The following is a 22,804-nucleotide window of genomic DNA, read 5'->3' on the forward strand; positions in this document are numbered from 1 at the left end:
TCCTTTTTTTCTTAGTTTTCATGGTATCAGAGTTTCAAACTCTGTTATCAGTTTGTCTTTTGACGTGACCCTATTGAGTCACTTTTAGGTCTTTTTTGTATGAATTATAACAACAGATATGAAAGGTATTAGTAGAGAGATGAAAATAGTAATTTCTAATGTTATTCCTACAACATCAAAAATTACTGAACACAAATTGAGTGAAAAAAATTTTTTGGATTGGAGTAAAACTGTTCGGATATATCTGCGCAGCATCGATAGAGATGATCATCTCACTGATGACCCACCCGTTGATGGGGAAGAAAACAAGGTTTGGCTAAGGGAAGATGCAAAGCTATTTTTGCAGATCCGAAACTCTATTGATAATGAGATAGTCAGTCTCATCAATCATTGTGAGTTTTTTAAAGATCTTATGAATTATTTGGCTTTCTTGTATTCTGGTAAGGGTAATTTCAATCATATATATAATATTTGCAAGGAATTTTACCGTCCGAAAAAACAGCAGAGATCCCTTACAGAATATTTTATGAATTTTAAACGTGTATGAGGAGTTGAATTCTCTCATTCCTTTTAGTACTAATGTAAAAACTCAACAATCTCAACGGAAACAAATGGTTGTAATGAGTTTTCTTGCAGGATTACCAATTGAGTTCGATGCTGCTCGAACATAAATTCTCTCTAACTCAAAGATTGTTTCCCTCCATGAAACTTTCACACGAATGTTGAGAACCGAGAGATCTTTATCTACTTCCAATGTTACTAGTGTTCTCGTGAGTCGGAGTGGAGCTGGTCGAGGAAATAATGGTAAAAACAGTGACAAAAATGGGACTGATGGGATTACTGGTCACGGACAATACAACTCAAATCAGCGAGTTTGTTATCACTGTAAGAAACCAAGCCATACCATACGTACGTGTTGGGACCTTCATGGTAGACCTCAACAGCAGCCCCCGTTTGCAAATTTCGCAACCCAGGAAAACAATTATGTGCCTTCTGACAAATCCATACTCATCTCTGCAGATGAGTTTGCCCGCTTTACTGAGTTCCAGGCCTCACAAAAATCTACTAACCCATCTTCTAGTACCAATTCTTCTTCTATTGATCACTCAAGTAAACCTACTACATGTCTTGTGTCATCTTCTAACAAATGGGTCATCGATTCCGGTACAACAGATCATATGATCGGTAATAAAGGTATCCTCTCCTCTTTTAATCCTAACAAAGATCATTTGAATGTTACTTTGATTGATGGGTCATGTGCTTCAGTTGTGGGTTCTGGTATAACAATTCCTATGTCATCTATCCCCTTATATTCAGTCTTATGTTTACCTAATTTTTCGTTTAATCTACTTTCAGTCAGTATAATTACAAAAGCTCTCAAATGCTCTGTCTCATTCTTTCCTGAATATTGTGTTTTTCAGGATCTTATGACTGGGAAGATTATTGGTAAAGGACGTGAATCTGTCGGCCTGTATACACTTGAAACCCCTTTATCGAAAATGCCGAAACCTGTTGCATGTTCCTCCACCTTGACTCCGTTTGAAATTCACTGTCATTTGGGTCATCAATCTCTACCCACCTTGAAAAAGTTATGTCCAAATTTTCAGAATTTATCCCATTTAGATTGTGAGTCATGTCAATTTGTCAAGCATCATCGTTTGCCTTATTTGCCTTGAGTCAATAAACGGGCTTCATCCCCCTTTGAATTAGTGCACTCTGATATATGGAGCCCTTGTCCAATAGTATCTAAGTCTGATTTTAAGTATTTTGTCACCTTTGTTGATGACTACTCTCGTGTTACTTGATTATATTTAATGAGAAGTCGGTCAAATTTATTTAATATCTTTTGTTCCTTTTGTTCTAAAATAAAAGCACAATTCAATGTGCATGTACGCATTTTGCGAAGTGATAATGCAAAAGAGTACTTTTCTAAACCCTTTAATTCATATATGTCAGAAAATGGAATCCTTCACCAATATTCATGTCCTAACACACCACCACAAAATGGTGTTATTGAAAGAAAAAATAGGCACTTATTAGAAATTGCTAGAGCCCTTCTATTTCACAGGAAGGTTCCTGAGCAATTTTGGGCAGATGCGATTTCAACAGCCTGTTTCTTAATTAATCGCATGCCATCTTCTGTGCTTGCTAGTGAGATTCCTTATTCAATTTTGTTTCCAACCCAATCTTTATTCCCCATTGAGCCACGCATATTTGGGTGTAGTTTTGTTCGTGATACCCATCCTCAAGTGTCTAAATTAGATCCCAAATCTCTCAAGTGTGTTTTTGGGTTATTCACGTCTTCAAAAAGGGTATAAATGTTATTCTCCAAGTTTAGATCGTTATTTAGTCTCTGCTGATGTTACATTTTTTGAGGCGCATCTATTTTTTCTTGAGTCTAATGTCTATAGTAGTCAGAGGAAAGGAGATGATATTCTAGTCTACACTGTTACAACAACTGTTCTTATAAGACAACCGATCACTCAAGTGTATTCTCGTCGTCCTCAACACATAGACTCACATCCTCCATTACATTCTCTGTCTACAGATCCGAGTCTTGATCCACCGCTTCTTCAGTCTCTAGATTCCAGTCTTGATTTGCCTATTGTTTTAAGAAAAGGTAAAAGACAGTGCACTTACCTAGTTTCATCATTTGCTTCATATGATCATTTGTCTCCCTCCTTGCGTTATTTTACTACTTCCTTAGATTCAATATCTCTTCCTCAACGCTTATCTAAGGCTTCAGAACATCCTGGTTGGCGGGCTGCTATGGAGGAAGAAATGATGGCCCTAGATAATAATGGTACCTGAGATTTGGTTCATCTACCAACAGGTAAGAAACCTATTAGTTGTAAATGGGTGTTTACCGTAAAAGTCAATCCTGATGGTTCTGTTGCTCGCCTCAAAGCTTGTCTTGTTGCAAAAGGGTATGCTCAGATATATGAGTGGATTATTCAGACACGTTTTCTCCTGTAGCAAAACTCACCTCTGTTCAATTATTTATTTCCCTTATTGCTACTAATAATTGGCCTTTGTACCAATTAGATGTTAAGAATGCATTCCTTCATGGGAATTTGCAAGAAGAAATTTATATGGAGCAACCACCTGGATTTGTTACTCAGGGGGAGTCTGGTAAGGTTTGTAGACTCCGAAAGTCATCATATGGTTTAAAACAGAGTCCTCGTGCTTGATTTGGGAGATTCAATGAGGTGGTTCAAGAGTTTGGCATGAAGAAGTGTAATTCTGATCATTCTGTCTTTTATCAACAATCTGAAGTTGGTATTATCCTATTAGTGGTTTATGTTGATGATATTGTTATTACTGGTAGTAACAATGCAGGTATTACAGCTCTTCAAAATTTTCTTCAATCACGCTTCCAGACAAAAGATTTGGGTATGTTGAAATACTTTTTAGGCATTGAAGTTACAAAATGTAAACAAGGTATCTTCTTATGCCAAAAGAAGTATGTCGTTGATCTTTTGAAAGCAACAGGAAAGCTAGGTGCTAAGCCATGCAGTGCACCAATGATCCCCAACATGCAACTTACAGCAGATGATGGAGAATTATTCTCAGATGCTGAAATGTACCGGAGATTAGTGGGGAAGTTGAATTATCTTACTGTGACTCGTCCGGATATTGCATATCCAGTTAATATTGTGAGTCAATTTATGTCCTCACCAAGAACCATCCATTGGGCAATTTTAGAACAAATCTTATGTTATTTTAAAGGAACTCCAGGACGTTGTATACTATATGATAATCATGGCCATTCTCATGTTGAATGTTTCTCAGATGCGGATTGGGCAGGTTCTAAAATTGATCGAAGATCTACAACTGGATATTGTGTCTTCGTTGGAGGTAATTTGGTATCATGGAAAAATAAGAAACAAAGTGTAGTATCTCGCTCTAGTGCAGAGGTTTGAATACCAGTCTATGGCACAATCCACTTGTGAGCTTATATGGATACATCAATTATTGTGTGAGGTGGGAATCAATAATTCACTTTCAATGAAGTTATGGTGTGACAATCAAGCTGCCCTTCGTATAGCATTAAATCCAATTTTTCATCGGAGAACAAAGCATATCGAAATTGATTGCCACTTTGTTCGTGAAAAAATTCAGCAAAACTTGATCTCAACCAGTCATGTGAGAACTGGAGAACAATTAGCTGATATTTTCACTAAGCCTCTGAATGGTCCAAGAATTGATTACATTTGTGGCAAGATGGGTATGATTAACATCTATGCTCCATCTTGAGGGGGAGTGTTGAAGATATGTGATCTGATATTATGGAAAGATTTGATATTGTAAATATTAGGAAAGATTATATTTGATTGATTATAGTATCATATATTAATTAAATAATAGATTGATTTAGATTAGCATGATTTTAGGATCTAAATTAGGTTACACTTGTGTATATATATTTGTATATTGTTTAGTCCAAAGATATGAAGAAAAAGTATTTTCTCTCCCTTTTTTCTTAGTTTTCATTCACCATCAATGCTTTTTGTCAAACCATTGAAACAGAGATACCACTCACTAAATTGTTCAATTAGTAACAACCTATCCACTTGATCTCAATAATTAACCAGGATCTAACCTTGAACACCCAAACTTTTGATCCAACCATTCAGTTTGTTGGGATCCAAGTGCTTGTGAGCAGTCCAATCTCGCAATCAAACTCTGATACCACTTATTAGGATCCAAGCACGGAATACACAACTATTGAGATATCAAGTACACAATAATTTAATGACAAGCAAGTCACAGGCATGAAAGATAAACGACACACAATATTTAACGTAGTCCAACTCCACCATTGAGCCTATGTCTATGGAAAGAAACCTGTTTTTTATTATGAGAGAAAACTCTATACAACAATACAATTTGAACCCAAACTCAACTCTTATATACCATCTTTCATCTCCTAAAATCTCTCTTTCATTCCATGTACAAGGCTACATGACGCCTCTTATGTGCCATTGTGTGCGCCTTGTGTAATATGCTTACCCACCTATTTATAAAGAACATTATTTGGCAAAAATCCAAATAACAACCGGAAATCAATGCTAATTTCTAGACTTATACAGAATAGGAAATAACTTATAATACTAAACAAACTAGAAAATTTCTTAACTACTACTTCAAGAAACTAAAATCATTTAGCAAACTAATTATTTTCATACAAAACAAGAAACCTGTCTAAAAGAAATTAAGCCAATTTCCTAACAAAGAACTCACTTCCCTACTTGTTGCGACGATCTACGGATTAGATTGTTGCTTTCACGTCGGATTTCTCACTAAATCAAGCAAGAATCAAGTAGAACTTGGAGTTGGTTTTCTCTCTTTTCCTTTCTCTCTCTCTCTCGGCCCTTTAGCAAGAAAAATGAAAGGCTTTTTTTTGATTAAATTGGAAAGATAAAGACTAAAGAAAGTCTTGGTCAAATGAATTCTTGGATCGTTGACCAGTGGCATGACCTAATTCTAAGCTTATCTCTCTGTCTCTCTTGATGTCTTTAATAACCAATCTTATGTTCCTCGAATTAAATCTTAACATCTCTAATCACATAATCCTTCTTGCACAACACCCCTTCTTGTCCACTAAATTTATTACACACTTCACTAGTTGGTCACACTACTATAATGCACTACGAAACTTAACATACACCAAATTATAAAAAGAAAAAGATAAAGATCTTAGACTCAACCATTCAAGGAACCAAGAAATTAAGGCAAGTAAAGTAAAATAAAAATTAACTAAAAGAAGATACAATACAGTATAAAATAACTTTCGGATCCTCACATCCAAGCAAGCGGTCCGCTAAACGTTAGAGTACGCGCTAAAGAGAGGTAGGATCGTCACATAATGCATCGGCTATGCTATCGATTATGGTGTTGAAAGATACCTAAATTCTAAAGTTCGATTACTTTTCAATCAAATTTTGTGCCATCTAATTGGGAGGGAATTCTTATTGCAATAGCTGCTTTCATACATACAGATATTAGATAACATTGTAAGTTATCTTACTTTATTACCACATTTTAAGCTTATGGTTTAAACTTAATTTTGAATGTCAGAAGAAGAAAATGTATCCCTAAGCCATTTCCTTCATATTTTATGTAGTTTTTTTCTGCCTTACTTTATATTTCTTCACAAAGTCATCTTCATTTAAATTGTGCTGTTAGATTTCTATACAAAAGAAAATCTTTTACTGAAGTCACTGTGGAGTATTCCCTTCGTGATTTAAAGTATACCAATGCAACCATATGCGAGGGGACGTTTCTAGGTAAATGCATTCTTATTCTGCATTGTTCCTTTTTGATCAATCCTCCTATAATTTTTATTTAAAAAAAGAGATTGAAAGGAAAACCTTGAAGGAAATTTGAAGCCATTAATAATTGACAGCCATTTCAAGGAAGATGAATAAAGGCAATTGACAAACAAGATACAATCAATTTAATCGTCTAAATCTACTGTTTGTGCACAAAAATGCTAATGGTTGTTGGTTGCTTCATCCTAATCTGATATGTCATAATGAACATTCTACACGTCTAATGTCGATTTTGCCTCACTAAATTGCATTAGAAAACAAGCTGGCTTTGTACAAGTAGGCACATTGGGATTTACTAAAAGTTGCAGAAGTGCACAAGTGTGACAAGGGAGAGAAACATGAATTGGGTGGGTACGGGAAAGAAAGTGTAAGTGGAAGGCCCTGAATTTGAAAATTCTCACTTACACTGGAAAGAAAAAGTGTACGAGCGTGATAAAGATTCAATGGAGATAAATCGATTGAAAATGAGAATATTGGCATCTCAAATACAACAGCTTAAAATTAAAAGTAAAGAAAGATAACCATAAATGTGGATGCATAGCATCCAACTTCTGCCACTACCACCAAAAATGGTGACTCCTGTATTCTAGAAACCTGATTAAGAGCAACAATAACATAGAATCTCTCTAGAAAATAGCAATTTATTTGGCCAACTTCTGTCACTACCACCCGAAATAGTGACTGCTGGATTTTAGGAACCAGATTAAGAGCAATGCCTTGGTGTAATAGCTAAGATTGGACCCCGAGAATTAGATGTTCTAGGTTTTAATTCTCCTGTCCCCATGCCCCCTGCGCGCTTCTTTTATCCCACCCATCTACTGCTAAAAAAAAATTAAAAACAAAAACCAAATTAAAGACAAGAACATCAAATTTCTATCATAAATAGCAATGCCAAGATTCAAACTTCGGATTAGTTGCCAGTAACTTTTAATATCAGGTCAAAGTATGGAAAATGATCTTTGTCTACCAGATTCCTAATCCTTTTCTTGTGGTGGAATGGCGTTATCACAAAGAATATCAGGTCAAAATACGGAAAAAGGATCTCTTTCTACTAGGTTCCTAATCCTTTTCTTGCGCAGGAATGGCCTATCATAAATTACGCAAGAAGTAATTCATCCCCTATGTATGCTACCAAAATCTAGACACTACATCATACATAAAATACCACATGCAAAATTTACATGCGAAGTATAAATTTCTCTAGGTAAGACATGAATTTGGCCTACTCAAGTATTTGTTTTCCTTTACATGCAAAATTTTAATGGCTGTTGGTTGCTTCGTCCTAATCTAATGTCATAATGAAAATTCTACACAAGTCTAATGTCGATTTTGCCTCACTCAATTGCATTAGAAAATAAGCTGGGTTTGTACAAGTAGGCATATTGGGATTTACAGAAAGTCACATGCAGAAGAGTACAAGTGTGACAAGGGAAAGAAACATGAGTTGGATGGTAGGGGAGGAAGGATAGTAATTGAGAGGTCCCGAATTTGAGAATTCTCACTTACACTTAAAAAAAAAAAAGTGTACAAGCATGACAAAGATTCAATGGAGATAAACCGACTGAAAGTGAGAATATTAACTCCATTTGAATTAGCTGTTTTTGGGGATTTTTTGAAATATTTTACTGTAACAGTGCATATGAAAAACTTTTACTATAGATATGCTTTTGGAATATATTTTGGGAAAACTTTTAATATTAAATAATTATTTTTATGGTACTTATTAAAAATTAATACTACCACCCATAACCACGACCGCCACCACTCCCTACCCACGACCGCCACCACTCCCTCCTTTATCCTCCCCCATCCCTCTTGCCCCTCCTCCTCCCTCTTCTTCCTCCCCTTCCCTTCCCCCCATCCCCTGGCCCTCCCCTCCCCGCTCGATCTAGCCGCGACCGCGACCAGATCACAGCCTCTGATCACAACTAAAGGCCTCGACCAAATCAAAAGGGGGAGGGGAGGGCCGAGGGATGGGGGGAAAGGGAGGGGAGGAGGAAGACGGAAGGAGAGGGAGGAAGGAAGAGGGAGGGGGTGGTGGCGGTGGTGGGTGGTGAGTGGTGGTGGTGATCGGTGAAAAATGTTATAAATTTTTTTTTTTAATTTTTTGTGTATATTTGTGAGTTATTTTTTACATATTGTATGGATGATATGTTTTTTGAACTGTTTTCGTTTATGTATTACTATAACATATTGGTATCTCAAATACAACAGGTTAAAATTAGAAGTGAAGAAAGATAACCATAAATGTGGATGCATATCACCCAACTTCTGTCATTGCCACCAAAAATGGTGACTCCTGTATCTAGGAACCTGATTAAGAGCAACAATAACATGGAATCTCTCTCGAAAATACCAATTTATGTGTGCCCAACTTCTGTCACTACCACCCGAAATAGTGATTGCTGGATTTTAGGAACCAGATTAAGAGCAATGACTTGGTGTAATGGCTAAGATTGGACCCCAGGAATTAGATGTTCTGGGTTTTAATTCTCCTGTGCCCCTGTGATTCTTATATCCCACCCCTCCCCTGCTAAAAAAAAATTCAAAAAAAAAAAAACCAAATGAAGAACAAGAACATAGATTTCTATCAAAAATAGCAATGTCATGATTCAGACTTCAGATTAGTAACTTTTAATATCAGGTCAATGTAGCGAAAAAGATCTGTCTATCAAATTCTTAATCCTTTTCTTGTGGTGGAATGGCATCATAAAGAATATCAGGTCAAAATACGGAAAAAGGATCTTTGTCTAATAGATTCCTAATCCTTTTCTTGCGGAGGAATAGCCTATCATAAATTAGGCAGGTACTAATTCATCCCATATGCATGCTGCCAAAATGTAGACACTACATCATGCATAAAATACCGAATGCAAAATTTGCATGCCAAGTATAAATTTCTCAAGGAGAGAAGACATGAATTTGGCCTACTCAAGTGTTTGTTTTACTTTACTCATCTGATATCAACTTCAAAAACAAAAATCTCCTATCAGCTAAAATACAAGACAATTTGATGTTCATCAAACTTTGAATCGAATAGATTTTAAAGTCAATCTAAGCGAACGCCAAACCAAAACATACAGTACTACAGATCTGCAATAAAAGGCAAGTTATGAGTCGAGTAACAAATAAAGAAACAAAAATATTTTCCCTATACAGCATCTAGATCGAACTCTACCCCTACACCCCTCCCCAAACACACACACACACCCCCCCCCCCCCCCAAAAAAAAGGAAAAAAAATTGAAAAAAAAAAAAGAGGAGGGAAGAACATAAAAATTGTTCTGAATTGCTCAAGACTGAGTTAGTAAAACTTTTATGAAGCTAAAAGTTATTTTGGTAAGTTATCATAAGATTATGACTTGCGCTGTTGTTTAGAAGAACATCCTCCAATAGTCATTGAGATGTTTCGGAAATAGCTTTTGAAATTTTTTTTTAAATACTACTAAAACAAATCATATTCTAAAATAACTTTTCCATTAAGGACTTTAAGCAATTTTAAGAAACATGAAGCAAACATGAATAAGCAGCAAGTCAAATAGGCAATATGACAATGTAAAAATTAATACATCTAAAGGAAAGGGAAGCAGAAATGAGAAAGGGAGAAGCAGATCCAGATGGCATTTTCCTAGTCGCACTAACACATTGCCACCCCTGGCAAAACTTAGGTAACTAATAGCATTTTTAAGTAGCACAAACACATTGCTACCCCTAACAAAACTTGGATAACAATGGCTAGTATGAAGTTGTATCATCATGAAGGTAATTTTGACTGTGCCAGTCTCTACTACTACAACTGCTACAATGATCTGCTATTCAAAAAGTTCTCAGGCAGACTTTAAAAAAGGCATCTTAGCATGATGAAGCAAAATCATTACTTCAAATATTCTGACGAAATAAGAGGAGCACTACTGCTAAATAAGTATAGCTCTCAGAAAGAACAGAAACATCACTTTAAAATAAGAAGAGCAATCTACCCCTTCAAAAGAATGAAAATTTAGTGCTTCCACCCCTTTGAGTGACCATCAACCATATATGGCTCAAGAAATCCGATGAACTGCAAATTCAATTCAAAGTTCTTTAATCTAAACAGAACTATCTTGCTTTGAAATCAACAAGCCAATCTTCATTGGCAATTTCACAAAATGTATGTAGCAGAAAAAACTAAATTTATGAAGAACGATTATTCGGAATTGTTATCCAACTCTAGCCCAAATGTCTAACTCACTGGGGAAATGGATAATTCATTCCAATTGAAGAACCAAAACAAATGGTAGTAATGAACTTCAATAAACAGGAAAGAATAGTGAAACTTGGCTACAGCAGATCATATAAGTAATACTCTTTTTTTCGGGGTGCAATTGAACTACTAATCTACAACTTTATAACAGAGTCCAATAGTAACTAGGAAATTGATACCAAAATAATGTAGGTATGAAAGTTCTATATGCTAAAGTTAAGATATCAATCTCTTTTCTAGCAGACATCAAACCATAAAAACCAAAAGAATGTTAGGTATACCTTGTGTCCATCTGCGAACCACCGTGCACCATAACCATCAGCTACCCTTATTTCAAACACAACACCATGCGGTGGAACTCTATGCATATTCAACCAGCAGCAATTAGCTATTAACCGTCTGATGACATCCAATGCGAGCCTATTTTTATTAGAATCTGGACAGTCAATATGAGAAATTAATACCTATTTATCCATAAACAAAAAGAAGGCACTTGAACATTCATTTTTTTAAATTGGACCTGATCCCAAAATGCCATACTGTATAGTGCTTATCGATGCACTTTATTATGAAAACTAACAAAAGATCTACAAGTTGACACAGCCTGCAAGTCAAAACCCAAGTAGGACAAGTTCATAAGAAAGTGCATTTTGGAAGTTTCTGGCAGCTGTCAACCTCACACAAATGTAAGTGCAGCTAATTGAGTTGGAGCACCAAAGGTGATGGAAAGATATACAACGCCTGTAGAAAATGCCAATGGAGGCCCAAAAATAGTGGTATTTGGGAGAAAAAGAGGTAAAGGAAAGGAATGAAAAGGAAGAAAGAAGAAGGAAAAAAAGGAGGGAAAATGTCAATAAAAAATTAAGGTTGATGATTCTCTTTCTTGGGCTATAGTTTAGATGGAGGAGCGAGAAGAATTGTCATAAAAATGGCAGGGGCTGGCATTTTAGAGACAATCATAGCTTATCTTCTCAAATGAAAGTCTGTCTGGAGACATGTATGTGCGTTAATTTTGATTCTCATTTCTGAGAATTCATCAATCCAGTTTTTATAACCAGAAAATCATCATATTAGGCCTCTACGATGGTCAAACCATAACTTCAAAGAAGACATACAAGCTCAACACAAATCTTCCCAAATAGTACACGTCTACTTCCAATTACAAATGATGATTTCACAAAACTATTATCGTTCTCAGTTAGTATTGCTAACCGCATGTAGCTAACACGTGGCAACAAAGAGAATAACTGTGCAATTCTATTATATGATCATGTGATAAATTACTCCATTCAACTTCATAAGATGGAGAACTAGTGCAACAACTATAAGTCTCAGGTTTGCTTCCTGCTTTCACAATCTTTTCTACTGCAGCAGTGTTTTTCTTTCATTGTATCTACTTTTCTATCTGTCTCCATCTTGTTACCAATCTTCTTTTCTGGTTAACTTTTATCTTCTAAATACCTAAATAATTCACAAAGGGATGATGGCAACAAAACTATTAGCATAAAAAAATCACAAATCATAGCCAGTTAAACACTATTATTGATACAAACCAAGGCATAATCCTCAGTCAAAAAATGTATGTGCACTTCCATAGCTTTTCTTTTGAATGTATGTGCACTTCCATAGCTTATCGATCCTCAGTCAAAAAATGTACATGCACTTCCATGCTTGAAGATACGCAGTTCCATGAGAGAAGATGATGCCAAGTTATTTTTCTCAGCGAATAGTGAATACATAGCAAAGGTTACAGAAAGAAAAGCACAGCTGTGGCAGTAATTAGCACATGATCAGACTACCTATCTAAAACAATCAAAAGTAATTTAACTAACCACTTCCACAGAAGTTACCCCAATACTTGTCACTGCTCCTGTTGACATGCTTTGCCAAGGCCCGAGCTCCATTAGTCAGCCTAGATCCTTTAACCTTAATCAAGGAAAGCGAGGGTATAAAAGAAATTAAGTGCTAACACAGGTTCATTATCCAGAAAAACTACAAGGAAAACAAGATCGACTGACATTTCTTTCAGATAGACAAAACATCTTTAATCATGGGAAAACAAAACCGAAGATAATACGAGGGTTTAAAAGTCAACATAAAAAAGGACATCCAAAACATTTATTTTGTGACTTGCTCTGCATTCAGTACATTTCAGCCACCTAAATTTCCACTCATTTCCAGCGAATGAATATGCAGAGCTAGACAGACGAAGCTCTTAAGATATCACTCGACACTTTTCTTTTCTGTTATTCTTTGTAAATAAAAATTTACATTATGAGTTGCTTTGTGCATTTCAGCCAAACAAATTTCCTCTCATCTCTAGCAAAAGAACATGCAGAGCCAAGCAGATAAAGCTTCCTCACGTCACTTGTTGCTTTTCTCGTCTTTCATTTTTCTTCCATCATACCAGAAGTCACAATCACAGAACTTAACAAACAGAGTCAGAGAAGCTAAAGGAATGATAAGCTGCAGATTACTGAACATACAAAGATTGGATCTTCAGAAGTCATTGCAGTACATGTGGATTATGTGGTGTTAAAAATGATGAGATAAGAGTTGATGTCGGTGGAGGAAGCCTCTCCGAAACGGTTCCCACAGTATGCACCATATTCAACATCACTCTGATACCACCATAACTTAATCCCTAAATAAAATGGAACTGCAAAGTCAGTAGCTTGCCACCATCAGTTCAAAACAAAATATGAATTACTCAGTACGCATCTCAAACCAAAATTAGTACAAAACTACCCATAGTGTGTGCCTAATCTATAAACAACAAACAGAAGATATAGCACCACACCCCTATTGCTTTGCCATGAACTACAAACTTGTCAAGATAAACAAGACCAACATTCTCCAGACATCCATAAATATGAATATTACACGTAATAACACATCCAAACAATCAACAGGCTTCCACATAAATGCAAAGAACATAGATGAGTGCATAATTACACTGTAAATGAAAACAGGTCTATGTACACTGCTATGCTTCCATATTGGTAAAAAAAATGAGCAGGCTTGATTCTAAGATTCTACACTAAACACAATTCAGTAACCTTCTTTAAGCATCCTACTCTAATAGAAATTATCATGCTGTAAATTCTTTTCAGAGCTTCCATGGTAGGATTAAAAAATTCCACAAAACCAATGAATTACAGGAAATATCTACATCTCAACATGAAGTTAAACAATCATAAGTTTTCCTAATAGGAAGGAAATATCACACAAGATCATCGTTCTCGAAACAATGGTTGGTAACCAAGTATCAAACATTCAAAAAGTGCCCCAATGGTCAGAGAAGAATTAGCATACAAACATGCAAGCAATCTTTTAATTTCTTCTACCTTCTCATGCAACAAATTTCACTAGTACACATTTCCAGTCCAAATGAACTAAAATGGCAACTTACACCCTTCAACATGCAACACATAAACATAGCTGTCGTCTCACAAAGTCTAATGAGATTTACACACCAATTTGATTTGCAATCAAAAGTTGGTAAGTTTGAGAGTTGTTGAATGAAAATCATTTCCAAAGCTAATGAAACATAAATGAAATCTAATGTCAATACTTTACAATTCCAGACACCTGCCACATTCAGTTACAACTCATGACGTGCACAAAAGAACAAATTAACTTTTATTTGACACAGTACTACACCATAGCTCAATATGCATACACAGTCGATTGTAATAAAAAAATCTGTAAGTACCAAAGAACATGGCTAAATTTTCATCTTTACATAGAGTTAAGTATTTGACAATGTGAGAAAGACAAACTGGAAACTCTGTATTGAGCACATATAAGCATTGTACATGGATTAAATGACTCCTATTTCTTGATAATTGAATCATGGCATAGAGGGCAAGTCAAACACTCAGTGATGACTCGAGGAATTATGGGAGTAGTTTTCAATAACCCAACCAACCATGTTATGTTCAGAAACACATACCAGAAAAAGCCTTAAAATGCTTTCAGATGAAATAGGGCAGCGAGAGGATTAGAATAAAGTATGTGATGGGTTTCTGCGCATATATATGTCCTACATTTACAGTATCTGCCAGTATCACTTTTCTATTTCACCATATTATTTTCTACTAAAGAGTATCAGCATCATATTCATCTTGACTATTTACTAGCCCTAAGAAAAAAGTTGCTCTTTTGATTTTCTTTTGAAAGTACTTGCTGTGGATCGAGGAATATTAACTTACCTAATAAAAATTTAAGTCCTTAGGCAATTCAGTAAATGTGGAGAAGGTTTCACAATTGCAGGGAGCATCTATTAAAATGTTAAACCAAAAAACAATTCCATTTGCATTGAGTAGTAGCATGGACAAATGCATATTCCCAGCTTTGAAATAAAAAGAAGCAGAAATACAGGAACCAAAGAGAAGTATGTAAATGAGAAATCCTGATGAAGAGAGCAAAAAATGCAAGCTTAAAGCCGTTAACCACTAACCAAGAGTATAGCGGCCATACAACTGTACAGCTGAGATGTTGGTTTTGTTACACAAATGGCAAGGACACCATTTGACCTTTCTTTCTCTTCTGAGTAGAAGTTCCTGTAGACTTGCACTCCTGAAAAATATCACAATTCTCTTTAGAAAGACATGCTCGCAAACTCCCATATCATAATTTAGCTAGCCAAATACTATTCTACCAAACAGAAGCTTAGTATGAATACATACACAGAAGCACAACTGCTACAGAAGAATAAAAAAATTAATAAAGTAAATTCTTTGTCACTCATGCTTGTATCTCATCCAACCCCCCCCCCCCCCAAACAAAAAAACTCGCACTCATGCTTCTAGCATTGTACTTGAAAAGCTTCCTACTATAGATAGGTCATATGGATTAGGTGTTTTTGGAGATGTATTTTGGGGTATTTTTAAAATTTAAAATTTTATGGGGTTATTTTTTCAAATTTACTAATTTTCACCACCACCCAACACCACCACCATCCTCCCCTCCTCCACGGCCACCTCCCCCTTTCCCTTCCTTCTCTCTCCTCCCTGTCCCTCCCCCTCCTTCCTCCCTTCTCTTCTCTCTTCCTCTTCCTCCCCTCCCTCCCTCCTCCCTCCTCCCTCCTCCCTCCTCCCTCTTCCTCCTCCTCCCCCTCCTCCCTCCTCCTCCTCCCTCTTCGTCCCACTCCTCTCTCTTCCTCCCCCCACTATCCACCTCCTCCCTCTTCCTCCCCCCACCATCCACCTCCTCTTCCCTCTCCCCCTCCTCCCCTCAGCCGTGACCAGATTTGGTTGCCGGCCAGGTCACAGCCGCAACCAGACCAGATCTAATTGCAGGGGGGTTGCGGGGGAGGGGAGGGGAGGGGAGGGTGGCGGTGGGTAGGAGAAGAAAGAGGTGGTAGGTTTATCATATACATCTACATACATACATACAATCATATATATACATATATGCACACACACACACATTATATATATGTGTGTGTGTGTGTGTGTGTGTGTGTGTGTATATATATATGTATTTGTATATACATCTGTATATGTGTGTGTGTGTGTAGGTGCATTTGAAATTGTAATTTAGAGTGTTTTTGCAGGTATTTTTAGAGTGTGTTACTATAGATTCCAAAAACAAACGCTTGCTTCTGAAATACTCTGCAATCCAAGCAGAGCCTCGAAAATCTTATCACTGATGTGTCATGCCATTATTCTGTTTCATCATTATCATTAACCTTATTGTTTGTGCCACTGTTATTGGTGTCTTCCACGTTCAGTCCCAATTCCCCTGAACCTTTGCTAAGTAGGTCCACACAAGATTAAACAAATGTCTTGCTAAACTTAGTACTAAAACTAGCAAACAGGTGTAAATCCTACTCATCAATAACCATATGTGGTCCTTGCTGGTACTCAACTATCCACATCTCCAGGGAGTAAAAATGCATAAAAGCATCATCGTTAAATGAAACAAGGAAAGAAGCTTTGAAAGTGTTTTCATGCATTATGGTTCCTGCTAGTCTTGAAGATGACTACAATCAGTAGGACTTGTTCCAATTTACTCTGCTTTCGGAAAAACTGAATATCAAATTCATACCTTCTTCGATGTTTTTTACTCCAGGGAGAACTCTTTGAAGACTTTCTGCCTCCAACATCTCATGGAATGAAATATATTTATGGACATCCTGAAATTAATCGAGCTCTTCTTATATTATTCAATAAAAAACAAATCAACTGGATGAAACATGTTATAACCTGAACTTGAAGAAGCAAACTTTTATTGAAGAGAATGAAAGCTCCTGGTACAATTCTAGCACCCAAGAGAACACATCATCAGAAATAAAGGGCGAGGAAAACAAAAAGTACACTCAAAGAAAATTTTAACCTATAAAAGGAAAAGGATGAGTTGCTTTATTCAACAGTCAAGATCAGACTTTCGGGCCTAAAAACATAGCTTAAATAGGCTTTTTGCCAGCAAATATCAGTGTTTGGGCATTAGTTCAAGAAGCATGATACAATAGATGTCTAGGTTAGATACATACGAACTTATATTATGACAGTCAGGAGAAGCAAAATGTGCCAGCAAAGGAGAATAATTCAGGATAAACTTGTTACAGATCACCATAATAGTCCTATCAAATCAACCAGACTTCACCTTCATATTTAGTTTGGAACTGCTAACTGAATTGCTCAGTCCCTCTAAATCAAATCAATAACAACTAAAAATTATTTTGCACTCATGTGTTTATTAGTTGACATCTACTGAGTACAAATCAAGCACTGTGTGAGTGCCAAAAGATCTATAAGAAGACCAGAAAAACCAAGACGAACTCTAGTTTAAACTCTCTGTTTGAGCCTCACTTTCAACTATGAGTAAATTTGGTGCACATCTAGATAATGTACTGCCAAAATGTCACCCTTAAGTCAAAAAGACTAAAGATGAACTGATTTAAGAGTTAAATTGCCCATGTTTTATAAATTTATGAAGGTTTTGGACAGGTTCAGTGAATCTCAATGGAAACCCAAACATTTCCCCTCAAGCAAATAACCAAATAGCATTAAACTACAATATCAAATCTCATGTCAAATTGGAATGAGAGAATACTTTGAAAATACAGGTTTTATGGATATATTTTGGCCTTTGTGATGTTTTGAATAACCTCAAAACCGTTTTTTGCCCCTACTGAGGTATCTGCCAAACCTAGTCAAGGAACGGGTATCTAGAAAAAAGATGTCCTATCTCAAGAAATCAATTATCAAACTTTTAGAATTCACAAGGAGCTAAAGCAAATTTGGGTTGTTTCAAATGAACAATTTGTTTGTGTTCATGATTTAAGCATTGACGTAGAATCCGGTGAATCATCACCTAAGTAACAAAGAGGACAACACAAGCAAAGTGTGCAGTTTACCCCACTATGGACAAGAAAGATGTCATACCTGTTGTAGTTCCCAACTGCACACCTTCCTTCAACCGTCTTGCGTGCATCTAGAAAACAAATGATAAGTTATAGACTTACAATGATAAGAACGAATACACCCATAAAAAAATGAACCAATCACAATCAAGATTCAGATAAAGTCATTTGAGAGAAGCATTAAAATGCTGGCATTTTAGTACCCTTCAGCTGAGAAAAGAAAGATTCCTGGACGTGGAGTTCAAAATCCACAGTTGCCAACATCTATAAGATAGAAACTGCCAATACATCAGTATGAGCAAAAGGTAATTTAAATGAGTGAGGCAGTCGATCAAAAAGGCAAGATTGTGACTTTTAACTTACATTCAGCAACTGAGAACCCTTTTCATTGATTAACTTAGTCCACTCCTCTTCTTTCAGCTTCAAGGGATTATCTTCATGATGAACGAAATCAAGTTTGTCAGAAATCCGAAACAATCCTCCACAAGATATAGAGTGATACAAGCATGCTGCTAGGTGCTTATATAAAGGATATGATGGAACCCCTGTAAAGAGATTAACCAAACATTACTCATGTCAAAGAAAACCATTTACCTACAAAACAACAGGACAAAAAGATAATCAAAGATAAACCTCCTACCTTAAAAGCAGGTGAACAAACTGTGACTACTATGAGACAAGAACAATATTCAACAAGTAAGGTACAACACAATGAAAATAAGACGAGAAAGATCTTCACTAAGGATTATCTCTAGCAGTTGACTGCCTAGATTTGCCCCGAAAATGCTTCTCTCAAAATGTGCTATTGTATTTTTGAATTAAATCCAACGTGCATATCTGTCCAGAAAAACAGTGTCCGAAGTCTACACTGTCTGTCACTGTTAATTTGTTGCATGGTTTATGACTTGAGAGCTGCACATTATACCAAACAATCTCAACTCACAATTGCCAGAGCCTCAAATGCCAAGAAACCTAAAACTTCTGGAAACCTGCTAGCCACCAGTTCTCATTTCATGCTAAAATAGCAGGAAATCATGAGTATCTTGTAATAGATATTAATTATTTCTATCATTTATTAATTTTAAAAGCATCCTATTTTTTCCCCTAATGCACAATATTCAAAATTAACAGCCTTGACATACAAATTAACAGCCTTGACATACAACTCCCACAGCACGAGGTCCAACACTTCCAAGTAAATTGGTCGAACAAATCATCATAAATATTTTTACGTTCACAAGAAAAAAGGGCAGCGTAAAGTACAACTATCAAAGCATAATGTACAAGGTGTTAGTGCTGTAGAAGAGCAATTACCGGTAGATGATGATAAGGGGAAGGAGGAGGAAGGAGTGGAGGGATGATCATCCCGTTGGAGAAGTTGAGAGCAGTAATCTTTAGAGAGGCCCAAGTCAAGTTCTCCATCTACACAGGAAGTCAGTGTGAACTTCAGCAGATCTTTAATGCAGTCCTTTAGTTGGATTGGCACCACACCTGGGGACGGCGGTGGTGGTGGTGGAGGGGGAGCTGGAGGTGGCGCCTCCGTGGAAATTTCTTGTAACGGTTGCTCTGCCATGTTCTCTACTCGTGTTTGGTCAACGGTGATGGAGGACATCAGTACCGGATGTGATCAGGGAGCAAGGGACAGATACATAAACCTGCGTTGAACTCTTTTTTATGGTATGATTACACCCTTGAAAAGTTGCCGGCTTTTGAAGTGTCTTCGCAGAGTCCATTTATCGAAACACTCATACAAAAAACTGTGAGTTATGAAAGGGATTACACCCTTGAATGTTTAAAAAATAACACTCCCCTCCCTTATTAACATATATAGTAAATGTGTGAATGCAATTGCCCCAATTGAACTCAATTGCTGACGTGGCGCTCTCCCATTGGTTGATTGGTGGTAGTCCTCCGATTGATTTCAATTTGATGAGTTGTCGTCCTCTGATTCGTCGATTGGTGGTAGTCCTCCCAATTGCACATGAAAATGGTGATGTGGCAAGTTTTGATTGGATGGGAGGTGGTAGTTTTCTAATTGCATGCAGAATTGTGCTAAAATTTAGCCTTTTTTTCCCTTTCCCAACAATAAATTGTGTTAAAAAAAAATTGGTATCCCAATTATTCACAATTATCAACGTTTTTTTTTGGTTGCCAAATAAATCACAATTATTAATTATTATTTTTTATTTATTGTAATAATTGCTTATGTTATGCTCTAATTGTATTAATTATTATTATGTTATCTTTTTTGTAATTGCTTTTGTTATGCTCCAATTGTAAAAAATTTACTCTTTATATGATTTTTTTTCCAACGACAACCTAGCTAATCTCATTGAAAAAAATTGGTGCTCTTTATTTTTGTTTTTTTGGAATGAGAAGGGAAGACATTCAACTATTATTATTAAATTTTCACGATAATCTTTATTTATTATTAATATATATAGTAAATGTGTGAATGTCATTCCCTTAAATTGAACTCAATTGCTGACGTGGCACTCTTCCATTGGTCAATTGGTGGTAGTCCTCCGATTGATTTCAATTTGATGAGTTGTAGTCCTCTGATTCGTCGATTGGTGGTAGTCCTCCCAATTGCACATGAAAATGGTGATGTGGCGGGTTTTGATTGGATAGGAGGTGGTAGTTTTCTAATTGCATGCAGAATTGTGCTAAAATTTAGCCTTTTTTTCCATTTCCCAACAATAAATTGTGTTAAAAAAAATTGGTATCCCAATTATTCACAATTATCAACGTTTTTTTTTGGTTGCCAAATTAGTAAATGTGTGAATGCAATTGCCCCAATTGAACTCAATTGCTGACGTGGCGCTCTCCCATTGGTTGATTGGTGGTAGTCCTCCGATTGATTTCAATTTGATGAGTTGTCGTCCTCTGATTCGTCGATTGGTGGTAGTCCTCCCAATTGCACATGAAAATGGTGATGTGGCAAGTTTTGATTGGATGGGAGGTGGTAGTTTTCTAATTGCATGCAGAATTGTGCTAAAATTTAGCCTTTTTTTCCCTTTCCCAACAATAAATTGTGTTAAAAAAAAATTGGTATCCCAATTATTCACAATTATCAACGTTTTTTTTTGGTTGCCAAATAAATCACAATTATTAATTATTATTTTTTATTTATTGTAATAATTGCTTATGTTATGCTCTAATTGTATTAATTATTATTATGTTATCTTTTTTGTAATTGCTTTTGTTATGCTCCAATTGTAAAAAATTTACTCTTTATATGATTTTTTTTCCAACGACAACCTAGCTAATCTCATTGAAAAAAATTGGTGCTCTTTATTTTTGTTTTTTTGGAATGAGAAGGGAAGACATTCAACTATTATTATTAAATTTTCACGATAATCTTTATTTATTATTAACATATATAGTAAATGTGTGAATGTCATTCCCTCAAATTGAACTCAATTGCTGACGTGGCACTCTTCCATTGGTCAATTGGTGGTAGTCCTCCGATTGATTTCAATTTGATGAGTTGTAGTCCTCTGATTCGTCGATTGGTGGTAGTCCTCCCAATTGCACATGAAAATGGTGATGTGGCGGGTTTTGATTGGATGGGAGGTGGTAGTTTTCTAATTGCATGCAGAATTGTGCTAAAATTTAGCCTTTTTTTTCCATTTCCCAACAATAAATTGTGTTAAAAAAAATTGGTATCCCAATTATTCACAATTATCAACGTTTTTTTTTTGTTGCCAAATAAATCACAATTATTAATTATTATTTTTTATTTATTGTAATAATTGCTTATGTTATGCTCTAATTGTATTAATTATTATTATGTTATCTTTTTTTGTAATTGCTTTTGTTATGCTCCAAATGTAAAAAATTTACTCTTTATTTGATTTTTTTCCAACGACAACCTAGCTAATCTCATTGAAAAAAATTGGTGCTCTTTATTTTTTGTTTTTTTGGAATGAGAGGGGAAGACATTCAACTATTATTATCAAATTTTCACGATAATCTTTATTTATTATTAACATATATAGTAAATGTGTGAATGCCATTCCCTCAAATTGAACTCAATTGCTGACGTGGCACTCTTCCATTGGTCAATTGGTGGTAGTCCTCCAATTGATTTCAATTTGATGAGTTGTCGTCCTCTGATTCGTCGATTGGTGGTAGTCCTTCCAACTGCACATGAAAATGGTGATGTGGCGAGTTTTGATTGGATGAGAGGTGGTAGTTTTCTAATTGCATGCAGAATTGTGCTAAAATTTAGCCTTTTTTTCTCTTTCCCAACAATAAATTGTGTTTAAAAAAAATTGGTATCCCAATTATTCACAATTATCAACGTTTTTTTTTTGTTGCCAAATAAATCACAATTATTAATTATTATTTTTTATTTATTGTAATAATTGCTTATGTTATGCTCTAATTGTATTAATTATTATTATGTTATCTTTTTGTAATTGCTTTTGTTATGCTCCAATTGTAAAAAATTTACTCTTTATTTGATTTTTTTCCAACGACAACCTAGCTAATCTCATTGAAAAAAATTGGTGCTCTTTATTTTTGTTTTTTTGGAATGAGAGGGGAAGACATTCAACTATTATTATCAAATTTTCACGATAATCTTTATTTAGTATTAATTCTACGTAAACAATCAACAATGTGGTGCCCTTCCATTAGTGTCATTTATTATTTGGTCACGCCACACACCATGTTTAATTATAGATTCCCCACTATTATTTGTTATAATTATTTATTTATTTACTTTTTATTTGGGTTCCATTTTTCGGTTACCCAATAAATCACATTTAATTACCAAAATTTTACAATTCATTGTTAATAACTAATTAATAGTGTTATTTTTTTACCTAACAAATCACATTTAATTAATAAC

General features: G+C 35.7%; 1 protein-coding gene across 7 annotated transcripts; it reads right to left on the reverse strand.

Annotated features, from left to right (window-relative positions):
• Positions 1-6,757: 6,757 nt before the first annotated feature.
• Positions 6,758-19,652, reverse strand: LOC113736756 (uncharacterized). Of its 7 annotated transcripts, none has more exons than XR_011842106.1 (11): positions 19,261-19,652; positions 18,310-18,491; positions 18,150-18,210; positions 17,969-18,017; positions 16,787-16,841; positions 16,629-16,716; positions 15,037-15,155; positions 13,093-13,218; positions 12,407-12,500; positions 10,856-10,994; positions 6,758-7,156 (listed from the first exon to the last, which is right to left on the reverse strand). XR_011842106.1 is itself a non-coding variant. In XM_027263844.2 (11 exons), exons 1-11 carry the CDS (start codon positions 19,556-19,558, stop codon positions 7,151-7,153), a joined length of 1,233 nt encoding a protein of 410 aa, XP_027119645.2. In that variant the 5' UTR covers positions 19,559-19,652; the 3' UTR covers positions 6,758-7,150. The 7 variants fall into 7 exon arrangements, 4 of the variants coding, with proteins under 4 accessions (XP_027119645.2, XP_027119647.2, XP_027119642.2 ...); XM_027263844.2 differs by having other exon boundaries at positions 10,856-11,010; XR_003459836.2 differs by lacking the exon at positions 6,758-7,156 and adding an exon at positions 9,928-10,391 and having other exon boundaries at positions 12,425-12,500.
• Between the last annotated feature and the right edge of the window lie 3,152 nt (positions 19,653-22,804).

The sequence above is a fragment of the Coffea arabica genome, chromosome 3e (assembly GCF_036785885.1).
Source record: "Coffea arabica cultivar ET-39 chromosome 3e, Coffea Arabica ET-39 HiFi, whole genome shotgun sequence".
Taxonomy (NCBI): domain Eukaryota; kingdom Viridiplantae; phylum Streptophyta; class Magnoliopsida; order Gentianales; family Rubiaceae; genus Coffea; species Coffea arabica.